General features: G+C 45.5%; 1 protein-coding gene across 1 annotated transcript in view; it reads right to left on the bottom strand.

Moving 5' to 3' along the window:
* LOC140069201 (Fc receptor-like protein 5) overlaps positions 1-22,292 on the bottom strand; it is a 33,455-nt gene that overhangs the window by 9,617 nt on the left and 1,546 nt on the right. Inside the window, exons 2-8 of the mRNA XM_072114620.1 lie at positions 20,603-20,623; positions 17,643-17,663; positions 17,202-17,222; positions 13,259-13,510; positions 11,690-11,956; positions 9,598-9,879; positions 593-838 (exon numbers count right to left, since the gene is read on the bottom strand). Of these exons, the coding sequence (XP_071970721.1) occupies positions 593-838; positions 9,598-9,879; positions 11,690-11,956; positions 13,259-13,510; positions 17,202-17,222; positions 17,643-17,663; positions 20,603-20,623 (1,110 nt within the window). The remainder of the gene's footprint in view (positions 1-592; positions 839-9,597; positions 9,880-11,689; positions 11,957-13,258; positions 13,511-17,201; positions 17,223-17,642; positions 17,664-20,602; positions 20,624-22,292) is intronic.

The following is a 22,292-nucleotide window of genomic DNA, read 5'->3' as shown; positions in this document are numbered from 1 at the left end:
CTAGCTGTATATTATATGATCTGGCTGTATACTACATGGGGGCTGGCTGTATACAACTTGGGGCTGGCTGTATACTACTGGGGACAAGATGTATACTACAGGGGGCTGGCTGTATACTACAGGGGGCTGGCTGACTGTATACTACATGGGGGCTGGCTAGCTGTATACTACACCCTCGGCTTTTACTCGAGTCAATAGGTTCTGCCAGTTTTTGGTGGTAAAATTTGGGGTCTCGGCTTATACTCGGGTCGGCTTATACTCGAGTATATAGGAGATGTGAATGAACAAGTGAGGGGGCTAACTTTTTTATGTAGTATTAGGAAAGGCTCATTAAGCACCTTAACCGGGGTAAAAAAAGATGCCTAGAAAATAACTGATAAGTAGCCTGGAGAACATCAAATAAAGATCAGAGTGGTACATATACAGTAAATTAGATATTCTTGCAATTTTGTCAGGATTACCATCTCATGAACTGTACAGGGGGTACCCTGACTCCACCCAACAGCTGATAGGTGTGGATAGAGAGGCGGGGCATGATGGATGGTAGAGAAATGTCTTACAGTGGTTATCCCCATTGACCTGCTCATCTTACCAAAGTAAACATCCAGATGAAGAGGGTCACTTTTTTCACCAGATTCGCCCTGGCACTGGTAATATCCAATATCTTTATCACTATAAGCATTAATGGTCACAGTTTTTCTATTTGAGAATATCTTGACATTATCTTTATACCAGGAAAATGTCTTGCTCTTCGGGTCATTGCAGGTCATGATCACCATGTTGTATCGGAATACTTTGTCTACTTTCGGGTAAGTTGACAGGAGGGGCTTAGATAATTCTATGGGGGGAAAGAAAAAGCAAATCAGAAATTCGTTTTCTTAAAATATCCATCGTAGCTAATGCAAACCTCTCTGTGGTTGTCACCGCTTTGGTCCTTTTGGGCTTTTCACTGTATTACAAGTTGGTGTCCATAAAGCTTGTACTCAAGAAATATATGTAAGACATTTTGAATTAACTTTAAAGGAATTGGCCACTTTACCCCATGTTTTGTGTACTGTGTGTAAGTGTGTGTGGGGTGCAGGATATGAGATAATTTACCATTATCTAGTAATAGTTCTGTTCCGATTTCCTGATATGTAAAGTGAAGCCTCCTGTCTTTTACCTCATCAGCCAGACATTCCTGACCATAAAATGGCCGCAGATGGAGGGTCATGTGATCACCAGATGGAGGGTCATGTGATCAGCAGATGGAGGGTCAAGTGATCACATGTCTTAGTTCTGTTACCATATCTATATAGTAAGCTTGGTTCTGTTACCATATCTATACAGTAATCTTATTTCTGTTACCATATCTATAAAGTAAGCTTTGTCCTGTTACCATATCTATACAGTAAGCTTAGTTCTGTTACCATATCTATACAGTAAGCTTATTTCTGTTACCATATCTATACAGTAAGCTTATTTCTGTTACCATATCCATACAGTAAGCTTGGTTCTGTTACCATATCTATACAGTAATCTTATTTCTGTTACCATATATATAAAGTAAGCTTTGTCCTGTTACCATATATATACAATAAGCTTATTTCTGTTACCATATCCATACAGTAAGCTTGGTTCTGTTACCATATCTATACAGTAAGCTTGGTTCTGTTTAGAGATGAGCGAGCACTAAAATGCTCGGGTACTCGTTATTCGAGACGAACTTTTCCCGATGCTCGAGTGCTCGTCTCGAATAACGAACCCCATTGAAGTCAATGGGAGACTCGAGCATTTTTCAAGGGGACCAAGGCTCTGCACAGGGAAGCTTGGCCAAACACCTGGGAACCTCAGAAAAGGATGGAAACACCACGGAAATGGACAGGAAACAGCAGGGGCAGCATGCATGGATGCCTCTGAGGCTGCTTAATCGCACCATTATGCCAAAATTATGGGCAACAGCATGGCCATGACAGAGTGACCGAATGAGGCTAGATAGCATCTAAAACATGCAATAATTGACCCTGACACTATAGGGGACGGCATGCAGAGGCAGCGGCAGCAGTGGCAGGCTAGAGAGTGGCATGGCGACATACCCTAAATGGACTCAGGCTTCAAACCAATGGGTGGCAGAGAGGAACCAAAGGAGGTGAGCAAGAAGTGCTCAAATAATATCGGTACATGATAAAAGTTTGCCAGTATATTTTGTGGATTACACAGCAGGGTGGCGACAAAGTTAACATGGAAGCCATGAAAACAACCCAAAATTCTGCCTGACACAGCTCGTTTGATAAGGGGACCATGTATGGAGGCAGTGAACTAGTAGTAGATTAAAGGTGCTGCAGTTAAAACTATGTTAGTTGGATCTTGGGATGGAACTGGCGCTCCGCTGCCAGGCGAGCTTTCGCCAATCCAAGCCCCTGTCTCTAGGCTACTCCCCAAACAGCACTTCTAAGAACCTTTTGTATAAGATCAAGTGTAGTAGCGTTCTTATAAGTTTAGGATATGGCGGGTGAGGGGAATGTAAACAGAAGCGCAAGAAGCGCTGAAATAATATTGGTAAATGATAAAAGTTTGCCAGTATATTTTGTGGATAACACAGCAGGGTGGCGACAAAGTTAACAACTTTGATGTGGAATCCATGAAAACAACCCAAATTTCTGCCTGACACACCTCGTTTGATAAAGGGACGATGTATGGAGGCAGCTATATGGACGACTTTTGGAGGTAGCAATGGAGACAACGTGTGGAGGCTGCTATGGAGACAATTTAATTTGGATAGTGCCTGTATGTGGCAGTCCAAAAAAGTTTTCAAACCAGAGGAGCAGGTAGGTGGCCCTCCAGAAAAATGGAATAGATTGAGTGCCTGTATGTGGCAGTCCAAAAAAGTTTTCAAACCAGAGGAGCAGGTAGGTGGCCCTCCAGAAAAATGGAATAGATTGAGTGCCTGTATGTGGCAGTCCAAAAAAGTTTTCAAACCAGAGGAGCAGGTAGGTGGCCCTCCAGTAAAATGGAATAGATTGAGTGCCTGTATGTGGCAGTCCCAAAAAGTTTTCAAACCAGAGGAGCAGGTAGGTGGCCCTCCAGAAAAATGGAATAGATTGAGTGCCTGTATGTGGCAGTCCCAAAAAGTTTTCAAACCAGAGGAGCAGGTAGGTGGCCCTCCAGAAAAATGGAATAGATTGAGTGCCTGTATGTGGCAGTCCAAAAAAGTTTTCAAACCAGAGGAGCAGGTAGGTGGCCCTCCAGAAAAATGGAATAGATTGAGTGCCTGTATGTGGCAGTCCAAAAAAGTTTTCAAACCAGAGGAGCAGGTAGGTGGCCCTCCAGAAAAATGGAATAGATTGAGTGCCTGTATGTGGCACTCCCAAAAATTGTTTAAAACAGAGGACCGGGTAGGTGGCCCTCCAGAAAAATTAAATGCATAAAGTACTATAGCTAGAGCCAGTGGGCCCTGTCAAAAAATAGCCAGTTTCCTCTGCTTTACTGTACAAAGAGGAGGAGAAGGAGGAAAATGAGGAGGAGGAGGAGTGGATAAATTATTCAGGTTGAGCTTCCTTCACCTGGTGGAGATTAGAAATTATGAGAAATCCAGGCTTTATTCATCTTAATAAGCGTCAGCCTGTCAGCGCTGTCAGTCGACAGGCGTGTACGCTTATCGGTGATGATGCCACCAGCTGCACTGAAAACCCGCTCGGACAAGACGCTAGCGGCAGGGCAGGCAAGAACCTCCAAGGCGTACAGCGCCAGTTCGTGCCACATGTCCAGCTTTGAAACCCAGTAGTTGTAGGGAGCTGTGTGATCATTTAGGACGGTGGTATGGTCAGCTACGTACTCCCTCACCATCTTTCTGTAAAGATCAGCCCTACTCTGCCGAGACTGGGGACAGGTGACAGTGTCTTGCTGGGGTGACATAAAGCTGGCAAAAGCCTTGTAAAGCGTACCCTTGCCAGTGCTGGACAAGCTGCCTGCTCGCCTACTCTCCCTCGCTACTTGTCCCGCAGAACTACGCACTCTGCCGCTAGCGCTGTCAGAAGGGAAATACTGTTTCAGCTTGTGCACCAGGGCCTGCTGGTATTCATGCATTCTCACACTCCTTTCCTCTCCAGGGATGAGAGTGGAAAGATTTTGCTTGTACCGTGGGTCCAGGAGAGTGAACACCCAGTAATCGGTGGTGGAATAAATTCTTTGAACGCGAGGGTCACGGGATAGGCAGCCTAGCATGAAATCTGCCATATGCGCCAGAGTACCAACGCGTAAGAATTCACTCCCCTCACTGGCCTGACTGTCCATTTCCTCCTCCTCCAACTCCTCCAACTCCTCTTCTTCTGCCCATACACGCTGAACAGTGAAGGACTCAACAATGGTCCCCTCTCGTGTCTCGCCAACATTCTCCTCCTCTTCCTCCTCATCCTCCTCCACCTCCACCTCCTCCGATATGCGCTGAGAAACAGACCTAAGGGTGCTTTGGCTATCAACAAGGGAATCTTCTTCCCCCGTCTCTTGTGACGAGCGCAAAGCTTCCGACTTCATGCTGATCAGAGATTTTTTCAACAGGCCAAGCAGCGGGATGGTGAGGCTGATGATGGCGGCATCGCCACTGACCATCTGTGTTGACTCCTCAAAGTTACTCAGCACCTGACAGATATCAGACATCCACGTCCACTCCTCATTGTAGACTTGAGGAAGCTGACTGACCTGACTACCAGTTCTGGTGGAAGTTGACATCTGGCAGTCTACAATCGCTCTGCGCTGCTGGTAAACTCTGGATAACATGATCAGTGTTGAATTCCACCTCGTGGGCACGTCGCACAACAGTCGGTGAGCGGGCAGTTGGAGGCGGCGCTGCGCTGCCCTGAGAGTGGCAGCATCTGTGCTGGACTTCCTGAAATGCGCACAGATGCGGCGCACCTTCGTGAGCAAATCAGACAGATTGGGGTATGTCTTGAGGAAACGCTGAACTATCAGATTTAACACATGGGCCAGGCATGGCACATGTGTCAGTCTGCCGAGTTGCAGAGCCGCCACCAGGTTACAGCTGTTGTCACACACAACCATGCCTGGCTTCAGGTTCAGCGGTGCCAGCCACAGATCAGTCTGCGCCGTGATGCCCTGTAATAGTTCTTGGGCGGTGTGCCTTTTATCGCCTAGGCTCAGCAGTTTGAGCACCGCCTGCTGTCGCTTAGCGACGGCACTGCTGCTGTGCCTAGAGCTACCGACAGATGGCGCCATGCCCACGGATGGTAGTTCGGAGGAGGAGGTGGAGGAGGGGTGGGAGGAGGAGGAGGCATAGTAGGCCTGAAACACCTGGACCGAGGTAGGCCCCGCAATCCTTGGCGTCGGCAGTATATGACCAGCCGCAGGGTCAGACTCGGTCCCAGCCTCCACCAAGTTAACCCAATGTGCCGCCAGCGATATATAGTGGCCCTGCCCGGCAGCACTCGTCCACGTGTCCGTGGTCAGGTGGACCTTGTCAGAAACGTCGTTGGTCAGGGCACGGATGATGTTGTCTGACACGTGCTGGTGCAGGGCTGGGACGGCACATCGGGAAAAGTAGTGGCGGCTGGGGACCGAATACCGAGGGGCGGCCGCCGCCATGAGGTTGCGAAAGGCCTCGGTCTCTACTAGCCTATAGGGCAGCATCTCCAGGCTGAGCAATCTGGAGATGTGGACATTAAGGGCTTGGGCGTGCGGGTGGGTTGCACTATATTTGCGTTTCCGCTCCAGCGTCTGGGGTATGGAGAGCTGAACGCTGGTGGATGCTGTGGAGGATCGTGGAGGCGACGATGGGGTTTTTGTGGCAGGGTCCTGGGCAGGGGGCTGACTATCAGCTGACACAGGGGAAGGAGCAGTGGTGTGCACGGCCGGAGGTGAACGGGCTTGTTGCCACTGAGTGGGGTGTTTAGCATTCATATGCCTGCGCATACTGGTGGTAGTTAAGCTAGTAGTGGTGGAACCCCTGCTGATCCTGGTTTGGCAAATGTTGCACACCACAGTCCGTCGGTCATCCGGTGTTTCCTTAAAGAACCTCCAGACTTCTGAAAATCTAGCCCTCGCCGCAGGAGCCCTCGCCCTGGGAGCTTCACTAGTTGACACATTTGGCGCTGATGCACCAGGTCTGGCCCTGCCTCTCCGTCTGGCCCCACCACTGCCTCTTCCAACCTGTTCTGGTCGAGGACTCTCCTCCGTCTCAGAAGCACTGTGTTCACCCGGCCTATCAACCCAGCTTGGGTCTGTCACCTCATCATCCTCCGATCCCTCAGTCTGCTCCCCCCTCGGACTTCCTGCCCTGACAACAACTTCCACACTGTCTGACAACCGTGTCTCCTCATCGTCGGACACCTCTTTACACACTTCTTCCACTACGTCAAGAAGGTCATCATCACCCACAGACTGCGACTGGTGGAAAACCTGGGCATCGGAAAATTGCTCAGCAGCAACCGGACAAGTGGTTTGTGACTGTGGGAAGGGTCCAGAAAACAGTTCCTCAGAGTATGCCGGTTCAAATGCCAAATTTTCCTGGGAGGGGGCAGACTGGGGGGGAGGAGGCTGAGGTGCAGGAGCTGGAGGAGTGCCGATTTCGGTGACATGGGTGGGTTGCGTGGAAGACTGACTGGTGGACAAATTGCTCGAAGCATTGTCGGCAATCCACGACATCACCTGTTCGCACTGTTCTGGCCTCAACAGTGCTCTACCACGAGTCCCAGTAACTTCAGACATGAACCTAGGGAGTGTAGCTCTGCGGCGTTCCCCTGCTCCCTCATCAGCAGGTGGTGTCTCACCCCGCCCAGGACCACGGCCTCTGATTCCTGCAGTAGTTGGACGCCCACGTCCCCGCCCTCGTCCTTTACCCCTAGCCCTCGGGTTAAACATTTTGAAAATGAAAGTTATAACTTTCATTTTTTTTTTACTTTTTTTTGTGTTTTTTTGTGTTTTTTAGTTTTTTTTTGTGTTTTTTAGTTTTTAAAACCAAACAATGCTATCCTATTGCTATGGCTATTTTCTAGCCAAGTATGAAAGCACACTGCTATGCCAGATGAGATGACGCTGAGTTATTAAAAAAATAAACGTAAAATAAAAAAGGAAATGGCAGACTGTGCCTAATTGAAATCCAACCCCGGGCCCTAATAAATTTTCCCACTTCGGTCTTTGCGATGGATATGTGCGTCACTAAGCGCAAAACACAGCGGTCGCAAGTCTCACTCCAAATTGCTCACAATTTGCTAGTAGATGCACTGCAGCAACTACAGCCACCAGCAGATCAACCAGAAATCAAATATATATAACGCTACTGTAGGCGTAAGTAAGACGTTTGGATTCTCCTATGGCTATTTTCTAGCCAAGTATGAAAGCACACTACTATGCCAGATGAGATGACACTGAGTTAGTGCCTAATTGAAATCCAACCCCTAATAAATTTTCCCACTTCGGTCTTTGCGATGGATATGTGCGTCACTAAGCGCAAAACACAGCGGTCGCAAGTCTCACTACAAATTGCTCACAATTTGCTAGTAGATGCACTGCAGCAAGGACAGCCACCAGCAGATCAACCAGAAATCAAATATATATAACGCTACTGTAGGCGTAAGTAAGCTCTTTGGATTCTCCTATGGCTATTTTCTAGCCAAGTATGAAAGCACACTGCTATGCCAGATGAGATGACGCTGAGTTATTAAAAAAATAAACGTAAAATAAAAAAGGAAATGGCAGACTGTGCCTAATTGAAATCCAACATCTAATAAATTTTCCCACTTCGGTCTTTGCGATGGATATGTGCGTCACTAAGCGCAAAACACAGCGGTCGCAAGTCTCACTCCAAATTGCTCACAATTTGCTAGTAGATGCACTGCAGCAACTACAGCCACCAGCAGATCAACCAGAAATCAAATATATATAACGCTACTGTAGGCGTAAGTAAGACGTTTGGATTCTCCTATGGCTATTTTCTAGCCAAGTATTAAAGCACACTACTATGCCAGATGAGATGACGCTGAGTTATGAAAAAAATAAACGTAAAATAAAAAAGGAAATGGCAGACTGTGCCTAATTGAAATCCAACCCCGGGCCCTAATAAATTTTCCCACTTCGGTCTTTGCGATGGATATGTGCGTCACTAAGCGCAAAACACAGCGGTCGCAAGTCTCACTCCAAATTGCTCACAATTTGCTAGTAGATGCACTGCAGCAACTACAGCCACCAGCAGATCAACCAGAAATCAAATATATATAACGCTACTGTAGGCGTAAGTAAGACGTTTGGATTCTCCTATGGCTATTTTCTAGCCAAGTATGAAAGCACACTACTATGCCAGATGAGATGACACTGAGTTATTAAAAAAATAAACGTAAAATAAAAAGTAAATGGCAGACTGTGCCTAATTGAAATCCAACCCCTAATAAATTTTCCCACTTTGGTGTTTGAGGTGGATATGTGCGTCACTAAGAGCTAAACACAACGGTAGCAAGTCCCCCTGCAAATTCCTCACAATATGGTTCTAGCTGCACTACTAGTTTCAGCAAGCCCAGCCACAAGCAAATAAAAAAAAAAAAGTAGAACGTTATTGTAGCCCTAAGAAGGGCTGTTGGGTTCTTGTAGAATCACTCCTGCCTAACACTATTCTAATAGAACACCCTAACGCTTTCCCTGACCAGCAGCAGCTCTCTCCCTAGCGGCATCCAGACACAGAATGATCCGAGCAGCGCAGGCAGGGGCTAGTCTATCCCAGGGTCACCTGATCTGGCCAGCCAACCACTGCTATCGACGTGTAAGGGTACCACGTCATGCTGGGTGGAGTGCAGAGTCTCCTGGCTTGTGATTGGCTCTGTTTCTGGCCGCCAAAAAGCAAAACGGCGGGAGCTGCCATTTTCTCGAGCGGGCGAAGTATTCGTCCGAGCAACGAGCAGTTTCGAGTACGCTAATGCTCGACCGAGCATCAAGCTCGGACGAGTATGTTCGCTCATCTCTAGTTCTGTTACCATATCTATACAGTAAGCTTGGTTCTGTTACCATAGCTATACAGTAGGCTTGGTTATGTTACTATATCTATACAGTAAGTTTGGTTCTATTATCATATCTATACAATAAGCTTAGTTCTGTTACCATATCTATACAGTAATCTTATTTCTGTTACCGTATCTATACAGTAAGCTTGGTTCTGTTACCATATCTATACAGTAAGCTTGCTTCTGCTTTCATATCTATACAGTAAACTTATTTCTGTTACCATATCTACACAGTAAGAATGCTTCTGCTTTCATATCTATACAGTAAGCTTAGTTCTGTTACCATATCTACACAGTAAGCTTAGTTCTGTTACCATATCTATACAGTAAGAATGCTTCTTCTTTCATATCTATACAGTAAACTTGATCATTAATAGAGTTCTGATTTAGGTTTTGTGTGTTTTAAGTCACCAGATTCTTACACAATTGCCAATTTTGGAAAGACCAAAAATTGTTTCCTGAATCAACATATTTCCATATTTTTAACAAAAACTGGTGCCCTCCCAGCAAAGTGATTGCATATACATGGGGGTGTTAGGACAACTCTTTAAGGAAAAGGCATTAGGGCAGGAAAAAAGTATAAATATATTCCTGGCAATGGATCCAGTCCACTTACCTGGTATAAGTATCGGCAGCTGTTTACTCATCTTCCTCACACTGTTCATTATTGTTCTGACCTCACAGGAATAATCCCCAGAATCCTCCACTGTAATGGATTGGACTTTGTATTTATTGGAGGAACCAAATCCTTGGACGTGCCAACCATTTCTATAGAAAGCAAATTGTAATTCTGTGTCTGCCCTTAAAGGATGAAGAGACGTCTCACACGTCAGAGTCATGTCCATCCCCAATGATATCGGGTATGAGCTTAATTTTATCTCCGGAGTTGAGAACAAAGCTGGAAGAGAAAGTGAGGGACAAGGTACATGTATCAGTAGGATATGTGGGAGCAGAGAGCAACACATTGGGGCTCACTGAGGGTTGTGGATGGCACTTTCTTTGGATTGTGCCCCATTTTTGGCTTTAGCAAGTGTCTGCGCTGGGATTGTGGCGCACGCGATCCATTTTTGGCGCAGCTGCACTGGCTTTCATTCTACACAAATTGTTGGCTGTGTCGTCTGATAATCCAACTGATTCGGACTGAGCGCGGGATTTAACATTTAAATTGTGTCCCAAGCACTTAGATGCACCGCAAAAAGAATGGCGAACTCAGTTGGACCTGAGCGGGGAAGCGACAAATGCAGGCTATCGGGCGCACGATCTTAGTGAATCGCGGCACAGTGCATTGTCGTCAGACAATTCACTTTTGTGAAACTCCAGCAGCCAGGTAAGTAAATGTACCCCACTGAGGGCTGAATCACAATGGTATGGTCCAGGGTATCCACATCATACCCTTGTGGGACACAAAATCTTGGGTATATGTGAAATTGTAAGTATATTAGCATCACATGTATTCAGAGTTCCCCACCTCCAAAATCAAAGTCAATATGCAACCAAAAACAAATGTCCATGCAAGCAAATGAGTTTTTATATCCTTTAGTGAAAAATACTGTATAATACAAAAACTCTTTACTTTTTTCTTATTATCCAACTTTCATATCGTTATTTTATAGCAATCCACAGTCCATTTAGAATCATGCACTATAGGAAACACTTTATACTGTGCTTCTTGGGCTACATTCATACAGCCGACGTCCCCCATAGACGGCAATGGGCACATGTGTGACACCGTACCATTCCGTAGCCGAGAGAAAGATGGGATATGACCTATCGTTCAGCAGGGTTCCGGAACCCCTCCTCCTTTCCCCAGTGCCGTAGCATGCCCGCTGTACTACGGTACAGCAGGCACACATTGTGTGAATATAGGCTTAGTTCATCTTCTTTGGGAAAAATCTCAGTCTTCCAATAGTTTAGTATATCGACTCAAGGTGGATAATGGGCAGAGACATTACTCCAGACTAGACCAGACGTCTGTTGTGGGAGCTGTCTCCTGTGACGTTTCGGGGGAACGACCCCTTCTTCAGACTGAGGGGGCGTCCTGTCTGAAGAGGAGGACGTTTCTTCAAAACTAAACAGGACACAGCTCCCACAACAGACGTCAGGTCTGGAGTTATGTCTCTGCCCATTATCCTCCTTGTGCCGATATACAGGCGGTCCCCTACTTAAGAACACTCGACATACGACCCCTAGTTACAAACGGACCACTGGATATTGGTAATTTATTGTACTTTAGTCCTAGGCTACAATGATCAGCTGTAACAGTTATCACAGCCGTCTGTAATGAAGCTTTAGTGTTAATCCTGGTTCTTATGACAACCCAACATTTTTAAAATCCAATTGCCACAGAGACCAAAAAAGTTCTGGCTGGGATTACAATGATAAAATATACAGTTCCGACATACATACAAATTCAACTTAAGAACAAACCTACAGACCCTATCTCGTATGTAACCCGGGGACTGCCTGTACTTAACTATTGGAAGACTAAGACTTTTCCCAAAGAAGATGGATTAAGAAGGTATTTACCTATCGAACACAGTTTCAAGTGTTTCCTATATGGACTGTGGATTGCTATAAAATAACGATAGGAAAATTCAAAAATAAGAAAGATATAAAGAGTTTTTGGATTATATAGTATTTTTCACTGAAGGATATGAAAAATCATTTGCTTGCGTGAAGATTTGTGTTTGGTTATATCAGGGCATTACCTGTCACTGCGATGAAGTTGTCCGCATTAGTTTGCTTCTCTTCGTTATTTTGTATGGCCTTCTTTGTACAAGAATATTTCCCTTCCAGACTTTTATCCACTTGCCCAATAAATAAATAAGGCTCCATGGTCATAATTCGTTGTACTTTAGAGTTCTTGAAAAATGAGACTTGAGCCTTGGTTGTATTCACATCTAGACGACTGTCACATGTCAGGTTCAGGATGTCGCCTTCAAAAACGTAGCGTGGTACTCTCAATACGCTAAGGTCTGGCGGAGGGAGACATGAAATACGGAGCATGACTTATGCACAATGCTACATTATTCAGAATTTCCATTGCCTTGACCCTCCTTTACCACCATACATGTGGACATACGATCACTGCTACTTATCCTTTAGTTATGGCCTTCAAACTTAGGCTGATGAGAAAAAGCAACAAATTGGACAAAAATAAATTCCATATATACTCGAGTATAAGCCTAGTTTTTCAGCACAAAATTTCTGCTCAAAAACAGTAACTTGGCTTATACTCGAGTCAACTAAAAAAATAAAGTCAAAATTCACCTTTCTGACGTCAGCCGCAGGTTCTGTCTCCGATGCTCCGGTGCCAACTCGGGTTCTTCGGATCTTCTTCAGGTTCTTCGGCTCCTCTTCAGGTCCCCTCGCGATGCCAGCGGCTCACAAACAATGACGTCGGCAAGCGGCTGACATCATTCTGTGGGCCGGCCGAGCACGGATACCCAAAGAGGAGCCGAAGATGAGCGGAACAATCTAAAGAGGACCGAAGGACCCGAGGCGGCACCGGAGCATCAGAGACAGAAGAGGACCTATGGGGGATGTCGGAAAGGTGAGTACAATGTTATTCTTTTTCGTACTACAGGGGCTGGGCAGGATATATGTTACAGGTGCTGGCAGACTATATAGTACAGGGGGCTGGCAGACTATATAGTACAGGGGGCTGGCAGACTATATACTGGGAGGCTGTGACCAATGCATTTCCCACCCTCGGCTTACACTCAAGTCAATAGGTTTTCCCAGTTTTTGTGTTGAAATTAGGGGTCTTGGCTTATACTCGGGTCGGCTTATACTCGAGTATATACAGTAATTTAATTCCAAATTTACTATAATGACTGATACAAATAATTATCAAATAAAATTTTACAAATAAATGTTTGGTATACCGTAAACGCTCAAGGCAGAGGCAGCACATACAACATCTCAAGTCCATTTTGACCAACTTTTATCCCATGTCTTTAGAGAGATGAAAATTTAGTCAGGTCAGCACCAAACGATGGAGAGGGGTATAGTAAACATACACATGAGTGAGCATTGATAAATGCTTTTATCTTTAATGATCTTTTCATGCTTTAATGATATCATTACTCTAAACCGCTGGTGGATCAACTCCCCTAGACCTCTGAGGAGGACATCACAATTTTCAAGTTGTCAGAAGTTAGGAGCATCTCATTGTCCAGTATACCTAGTCATATATGGTAGATTCCTTTATATTCCAGAGCTTGCTATAGATATTTTACAGCATATTCCAACTGTTAAACAGGTAAGTGACTTACCTGTTATAACTAGAGGCAGTACTGGGTCACTTTTCACACTGCTGCTGGTCTTGCACTGGTAATTTGCTCGATGATATAACTGGATGGAGGAGATAGTGAAGTTCTGAGCATGTACATCCATCTGAACATTGTTCCTGTACCACGTATATGTCTCATCCTCCGGAGCCTTAGGTGACTGGAGACAGGATATTGTAATTGTCTCATTGTAGAAGAAGGTTCTCCAGTCTGGGGTGAAGGAGACCACCGTTATGTCTGCATTAATGATAGGAGGAAAAAATACCAACATTACCATCAAGGTATATACCAGTCCGTCTGAAAAAATTATAATATTACCAAAAATTTTATTTTTTTTTGTAATTCATTTTAAAAAAAGTAATACTCATAAATTACAAAGAGTCATTGCAAACATAGTGAACTTTAAAAGGGAACCTGTTACCAGGTAGCTCATTTTCACTACAGACAGGTTATAGAAACCCATCACACCTGAAGTGCAAATCTGCCTTTCTGCCTTCTCTAAGCATTTGCATTACAATATAATTGTGTGTTGTAACTTTCATTGCACCCTGGCAAAATCCTCTGTGTAGTTCCAGGGGTTGTGCTTTGGTTTGGTTTGGGGGGCTGATAGCTGAGGAGTTTGCAGCACAGACAAGTCACATGTTTTTTTTTTTAAATGAATCGAAAACCAAAGCCCAACCCCTGGGACTACACATAGGATTCTGTCAGGGTGCAAGGTAAGTTATAACACACAATTATATTGTAATGCAAATGCTCAGAGAAGGCATAAAGGCATCTGTGCAATGCAGCTGTATTGTGCTTTTGCTACCTGTCTTTAGTGAAAATTAGGTCCCTGGTGACAGGTTCCCTTTAATGTCAATGATCCTGGCTCAAAACCCAAAAGTCATTATCCCAGAAAATATAAATATTATATAAGACTAACTATGAAAACATTTTTGAATGTTGTGGCCAAATGAAAAAGTCTGCACAGTAAATACCCTCAATACATGGTTTGGGCTCCTTTTGCATAATTGATGGCATTAATATGGCGCAGCATGAGGGATCAGCTGATGGTGCTACAGAGGTGTTGTGGCATGGAGGGATCAGCTGATGGTGCTACAGAGGTGTTGTGGCATGGAGGGATCAGCTGATGGTGCTGCAGAGGTGTTGTGGCATGGAGGGATCAGCTGATGGTGCTGCAGAGGTGTTGTGGCATGGAGGGATCAGCTGATGGTGCTGCAGAGGTGTTGTGGCATGTAGGGATCAGCTGATGGTGCTGCAGAGGTGTTATGGCAGGGAGGGATCAGCTGATGGTGCTGCAGAGATGTTATGGCATGGAGGGATCAGCTGATGGTGCTGCAGAGGTGTTATGTCATGTAGGGATCAGCTGATGGCGCTGCAGAGGTGTTATAGCATGGAGGGATCAGCTGATGGTGCTGCAGAGATGTTATGGCATGGAGGGATCAGCTGATGGTGCTGCAGAGGTGTTGTGGCATGGAGGGATCAGCTGATGGTGCTACAGAGGTGTTGTGGCATGGAGGGATCAGCTGATGGTGCTACAGAGGTGTTGTGGCATGGAGGGATCAGCTGATGGTGCTGCAGAGGTGTTGTGGCATGGAGGGATCAGCTGATGGTGCTGCAGAGGTGTTGTGGCATGGAGGGATCAGCTGATGGTGCTGCAGAGGTGTTGTGGCATGTAGGGATCAGTTGATGGCGCTGCAGAGGTGTTATGGCAGGGAGGGATCAGCTGATGGTGCTGCAGAGATGTTATGGCATGGAGGGATCAGCTGATGGTGCTGCAGAGGTGTTATGTCATGTAGGGATCAGCTGATGGCGCTGCAGAGGTGTTATGGCAGGGAGGGATCAGCTGATGGTGCTGCAGAGGTGTTGTGGCATGGAGGGATCAGCTGATGGTGCTGCAGAGGTGTTGTGGCATGGAGGGACCACCTGATGGTGCTGCAGTGATGTTATGGCATGGAGGGATCAGCTGATTGCGCTGCAGAGTTATTATATCATGGAAGGATCAGCTGATGGGGCTGCAGAGATGTTATGGCAGGGGGGGATCAGCTGATGGGGCTACAAAGGCATTATGGCATGGAGGGATCAGCTGATGGCACTGTAGAAGTGTTGTGGCATGGAGGGATCAGCTGATGGCTCTGCAGAGTTGCTGTGGCATAGAGGGATCAGCTGATGGCGCTTCAGAGGTGTTTTGGCATGGAGGGATCAGCTGGTGGTGCTGCAGGGGTATTATAGCATGGAAGGATCAACAGGTGGCTCTCCAGAGGTGTTATGGCACGGAGGGATCAGCTGATGGTGCTACAGAGGTGTTGTGGCATGGAGGGATCAGCTGATGGCACTGCAGAGTTGTTGTGGCATGGAAGGGTCAGCTGATGACGCTGCAGAGGTGTTTTGGCATGGAGGAATCCCTCAATACAATAACACCTCTGCTACACCATCAGCTGACCCCTCCATGCCATAACATCTCTGCAGTGTCATCAGCTGATCCCTCCATGCCATAACACCTCTGAAGCTCCATCAAATGATTCCTCAATGCTGTAACACCTCTGCAGCTGCATCAGCTGATCCCTCAATACAATAACATCTCTGCTACACCATCAGCTGACCCCACCATGCCATAACACCTCTGCAGCACCATCAGCTGATCCCTCCATGCCATAACACCTCTGAAGCTCCATCAAATGATTCCTCAATGCTGTAACATCTCTGCTACACCATCAGCTGACCCCACCATGCCATAACACCTCTGCAGCACCATCAGCTGACCCCACCATGCCATAACACCTCTGCAGCACCATCAGCTGACCCCACCATGCCATAACACCTCTGCAGCACCATCAGCTGATCCCTCCATAACATAACACCTCTGCAGCACCATCAGCTGATCCCTCCATAACATAACACTCCTGCACCGCCATCAGCTGATCCCTCCATGCCTTAACATCTCTATAGCGCCATCAGCGGATCCCTCCATGCTATAACACCTCTGCAGCGCCATCAGCTAATCCCTCCATGCCATAACACCTTTGCAGCACCATCAACTAATCTGTCCATGCCATAACATCTCTGCTACGTCACCAGCTGACCCCTCCATGCCTTAAGACCCCTGCAGCACCATAAATTGATCCCCCCATGACATAACACCTTTACAGCACCATTATATGATCCCTCCATGGCATAAAACCTTTGCAGCACCATCAACTGATTCCTCCATGTCATAACATCTCTGCAGCACAATCAACTGATCCATAACACCTCTGCAGCACCATCAACTGACCCCTCCATGCCATAACACCTATGCAGCGCCATTACCTGATCTATGTCATAATATTTCTGCAGCACCATTAGCTAATCCTTTAATAACATAACACCTCTGCAGCGCCATCACCTGATCCCTCCCTGCCATAACACCTCTTCAGCACCATCATCTGATCCCTCCCTGCCATAAAACTTTTGCAGCACCATAAACTGATCCATCCATAACATAACACCTCTGTAGCGCCATTAGCTGATCCTTCCATGTCATAACACCTCTGCAGCACCATCAATTGATCTTTACATGTCACAACATCTCTGCAGCGCTATCAGCTGATCCCTCCATGCCTTAACATTTCTGCAGCGCCATCAGCTAATTCCCCCATGCCATAACACCTCTGCAGCGTCATCAGCTGATCCCTCCATGCCATAACACCTCTGCAGCGCAATCAGCTGATCCCACGTGCCATAACACCTCTGCAGCATAATAAATAGATCCCTCCATGCCGAAACACCACTGCATTGCTATCAGCTGATCCCACCGTGCCATAACACCTCTGCAGAACCATCAACTGACCCCTCCACACCATAAAACCTCTGCAGTGCTATCAAAAAGAACATTTGGCTGATATTCTAATTTATTGAGATGTACATAATGTAATATTAGTCTACTCACCTGTGTTTTCTGTGTCTCCATCTAAAACAAAAATATGGAAAAATGGTCAAGAGAGATGTAAAAAAAATACGTATATTTTGAACATATGACTTCATTTATCTCCTTATCAAACTTTAGCTCATATCTAGTATCTATATACATATATATATATATATATATATATATATATATATATATATATATAGAGAGAGAGAGAGAGAGAGAGAGAGAGAGAGAGAGAGAGAGAGAGAGAGGAGAGAGAGAGGAGAGAGAGAGAGAGAGATCTATGTTTCTATGTTTCTGGTGTCATTTTAAGGATAATTATCTCAACTTTTAAACTGCATTAGTTATTGTGACCATGTGGCCATCGGAATAGAGAAACTAACAGTTAACAACATCTTTCTATTATGTATCCATCATATACAGAATGTCCCACTTAGTCACATGTACGTGTCCACTCACCCGGGCTGTCAGTGTCTGCAGCTGTACAAGACAAATGGAAGAGGAAAATATTAATATGTTCGGAGACATAAAACATTTTTTATGATATCAGTAAATAGAATATACTGGAATTTACATGGACATGGGATGTACTTTGGGGGTAAATTGGTTGGAATGTAGGCAAGAGGACTAGAGAAAAGTTGAAAGCTATCAAAGAAGTGGATTTTTTAATATATTGGAGTTTGCACATAGGGGATCAAGAAATATCAAAAATATGAGGATGGCTGCCTATATACTACAGGGGGCTGACAGGCTATATACAGGTGGGGCTGGGAGACTATATTCTACAGGGGGCTGTCAGGCTATATAATACAAGGCGCTGGCAGGCTATATACTACAGGGAGCTGGCAGGCTATATACTACTGGAGACTGGCAGGCTATATGCTACAGGGGGCTGGCAGGCTATATGCTACAGGGGCTGGCAGGCTATTTACTACTGGAGACTGTCAGGCTATATGCTACAGGGGCTGGCAGGCTATATACAACTGGGGGCTGGCTGGCTATTTGCTACAGGGGTAAGGCAGGCTATATGCTATTGAGGGCTGGCAGGCTATATACTACAGGGGGCTGGCAGGCTATATACTACAGGGGGCTGGCTATATACTACTGGAGCTGGATATATACTACTGGGGGCTGGCTATACACTCCTGAGGGCTGGCTATATACTTCAGGGGCTGGCTGGATATATACTACAGGTAGCTTGCTGGCTATATACTACTGGGGGCTGGCTATATACTTCAGGGGCTGGCTGGCTATATATTACAGTGGGATGGCTGGCTATATACTACTGGGGGCTGGTTATATAGTACTGAGGGATGACTATATACTTCAGGGGGCTGGGTGGCTATATACTACAGGGGCTGGCATTATAATACCGGGGGCTGGCTATATACTACTGGGGGCTGGCTATATACTTCAGGGGGCTTGCTGGCTATATACTACAGGGAGCTGGCAGGCTATATACTACTGGGGGCTGGCTGGCTATAAGCTACAGGGGGCTGGTAGGCTATATGCTACAAGGGCTGGCAGGTTATATACTACTAGGGGCTGGCTGGCTATATGCTACAGAGGTAAGGCAGGCTATATACTATTGAGGGCTGGCAGGCTATATACTTCAGGGGCTGGCTGGATATATACTACAGGTGGCTTGCTGGCTATATACTACTGGGGGCTGGCTATATACTTCAGGGGGCTGGCTGGCTATATACTACAGTGGGATGGCTGGCTATATACTACTGGGGGCTGTCTATATACTACTGAGGGCTTACTATATACTTCAGGGGGCTTGGTGGCTATAAACTACAGGGGCTGGCTTTATAATACCGGTGGCTGGCTATATACTACTGGGGGCTAGATATATACTTCAGAGGGCTGGCAGGCTATATGCTACAGGGGCTGGCAGGTTATATACTACAGGGGGCAGGCAGGCTATATACTGTTGGGGGCTGGAAGGCTATATACTACAGGGGGCTGGCAGACTATATACTACAGGGGGCTGGCTATATACTACTGGGGATGGCTATATACTATTGGGGCTGGCTATATACTTCAGGGAGCTGGATGTATACATACTACAGGTGGCTTGCTGGCTATATACTACTGTGGGCTTACTATATACTTCAGGGGGATGGCTGGCTATATACTACAGGGGAATGGCTGGCTATATACTACAGGGGCTGGCTGTATACTAATGGGGGCTGGCAGGCTATATACTACAGGGGGCTGGAAGGCTATATACTACAGGTGGCTGGCTGTATACTACTAGTGGCTGGCAGGCTATATACTACAGGTGGCTTGCTATATACTACAGGAGGCTGGCTATATACTTCAGTGGGCTGTTTATATACTACAGGGGATGGCTGGCTATATACTACAGGGGGCTGGCTGTATATGACTGGGGTCTGGCTATATAGTACTGAGGGCTGGCTATAAACTTCAGGGGGCTGACTGGCTATATACTACAGGGGTTGGCTATTTACTACAGGGGCTGGCTATATACTTCAGGGCGCTGGCTGGCTATATACTACTGGGGGCTGGCAGGCTATATAATACAGGGGGCTGGCAGGCTATATACTACAGGAGGCTGGCTGTATACTACTGGGGGCTGGCAGGCTATATACTTCAGGGAACTGCCAGGCTATATACTACTGGGGGCTGGCTATATACTTCAGATAGCTGGCTATATACTAAAGGGAGGTGGCTGGCTATATACTACAGGGGGCTGGCTATATAGTACTAGGGGCTGGCTATATACTACAGGGAGCTGGATATATACTTCAGGGGGCTTGCTGGCTATATACTACAGGGGGCTGGCTTGCTGTGTACTACTGGGGGCTGGCTGGCTATCTACTAGGAGGCTGTGACCAATGCATTTCCCACCCTCAGCTTATACTCGAGTCAATAGGTTTTCCCAAGTTTTGCTGGTAAAATTAGAGGCCTCTGCTTATACTTTTCGTTTATTGGCTATTGTGCTCTTAAGACAATCACATAAATAAATTTTTTCTATTTTATAATCTTGATCCAATTATCCCCATATGCGTGCCTTGGATTTATCTATGCTACTTGTATTGACTATTGACTTGCTAATATCTAATAGACCCTTAGTGGGTCAGGAAAATCACACTACCCCTCCCTCTGTTTCCTGCCTAGACTACAGATATTCTACAGAGAGTGGTAGAAGAATCCTTCAGGCAAAACCTCATGCCACAAAGACTAGCCCCTTCTAGGTGTGGAGCCAGATATGTACTGGTCCATAATTCTAGCACCCTCCCGAAATATTCTGTACAGCAGAACGAAACGTGGGCGCTTGTCTACAAGCAGGTGATATCCATGTGATGAAAAGTGAATGACCCCCTCTCCTACTATCACCTGGCAAAGGCAGATTGCAGAAGCTTGTTTATAAGAAATTTGTGGATACTCACCAAAAACGGGTGGGAAAATCACTGCATGAAAAGAGGAGAAATTTTATGAATTCATTACATGTTATGTGTCATATTATAATGTATTATAACCTGGATGATGAGATAGCAGATGTCATACAATCTCAGTGTGATAAATATCATCCAACATGAGATGAGCCTTCCAATATACGGCGACAGATCGGCCGATCTAATGTGTCATGGTGGCCTTAGGTTAATATTGCCCTTAGCAGACTTGTCATTTGGTACCTCTCCGCCCATCATAAGTAGCAGGATGTATATACTAGTACAGTCAAGACAGTTTTGGGTTGGAATGTTCAAATAATTTCTTTAATTGTTTCTTTATATTTTTCTTTAATAGTATCTGTCACTTTAGATCATTTTTAATCCCGTGTGAATATTAAAATATAATTTTTTGTTTATATACTTTATTAAAACTAATTCGGATTAGTCTGTAAAGGAACAGACAGTACAATGCCCCTTAGTAACAGCTCATATCTCTCTGCTGATAAGGAAGGATTACAGGCATCTCTGCTCTCTGTGTTTGTTACACAGCTGTGAGCAGTGTGATTTAATCCCTATGGTATTCCACAAGTAATATTTTCTAACAGAATTGTCTCTCTGCTTGTTGCTTACTTTAAATTTGTGCATTATAAATAAAGACTGACATAGTAGGGATTGTGAAAAAAAGATCCTAGAATACTATAAAAGGTCAGAGAGTAGAAAGGGTAAATCCTCACTGCTCAGAGTTGAAAAAAACAGAAATAATAACAGGAGAATTAGATCTAATTCAGCCTTCATAGACGCACACAATCCAGGCTGGAATATGGATTTTCTTAACAATGAAGAGAGAAAAGATGTTACTGAGGGGAAACAATGAAGCCTGATTTATAACAAACTAATGGCTCGTGTACATGAACATGTGCAGCGCGTGTAAATGGGCCGTAAGGAGGCCTGATGCCATGGACTGCGCATAGTGCATTGGATGGGAGTCCCTGCATTATATAGATATATGCAATGTTGTTCTGTCTGCCAGACAAAGAGCTGTGCCAGGAACTACTGCTCAGATGGGACGTCCTTGCATTATATTTTCTGCCCCTAGGATTTGGCCACCATATGGCCCATTTACATGGGCGGCACATGTTCATGTGTATGAGCCCTTAGCAGAATTTCTTAACATTGTATATTGGAAAAATGGTGACCACACTCCCGACTTTCCCCATATAACATGAAAAAAATCCCAATTTATGATTATACTTTAAATTTTGGATAAGGCTCAAATTTTTGGTTGCATTTTTGGTTGATATTTTATAATTTACTGAATATCTACACCGGGTGCCCATAAGATAATCTAAATAAAAGTATCACCCCCCATGGAAAATATCCACTTCTTGTCACCACGGAGGTTACTGATATCTACTGAGATAACCCGCTTGATGCCTTGAAGGGATTCTCCAGGGATTTTGTGAAAATGTGGGCCCAGACAGATGTACAAAAAAATGAAGAGTTCTCACCCAGCTCTAGCTCATTTGTCATGGCTACTAGTCAGTTTGCTTACAATACCAGCGACATCACCTGACCACCACAGCCAATCAGTAGCCTCTTTGATCCTCCTACCAGATATTTTCATAGCTGTGCACCCTTGTCCACGAAGCCGGAGTTCTGCGCATGCGCAAAACACAGGCCAGTGGCT

Source organism: Engystomops pustulosus, chromosome 7 (assembly GCF_040894005.1).
Source record: "Engystomops pustulosus chromosome 7, aEngPut4.maternal, whole genome shotgun sequence".
Taxonomy (NCBI): Eukaryota; Metazoa; Chordata; class Amphibia; order Anura; family Leptodactylidae; genus Engystomops; species Engystomops pustulosus.
This window is presented reverse-complemented; position numbering and strand designations above follow the sequence as displayed.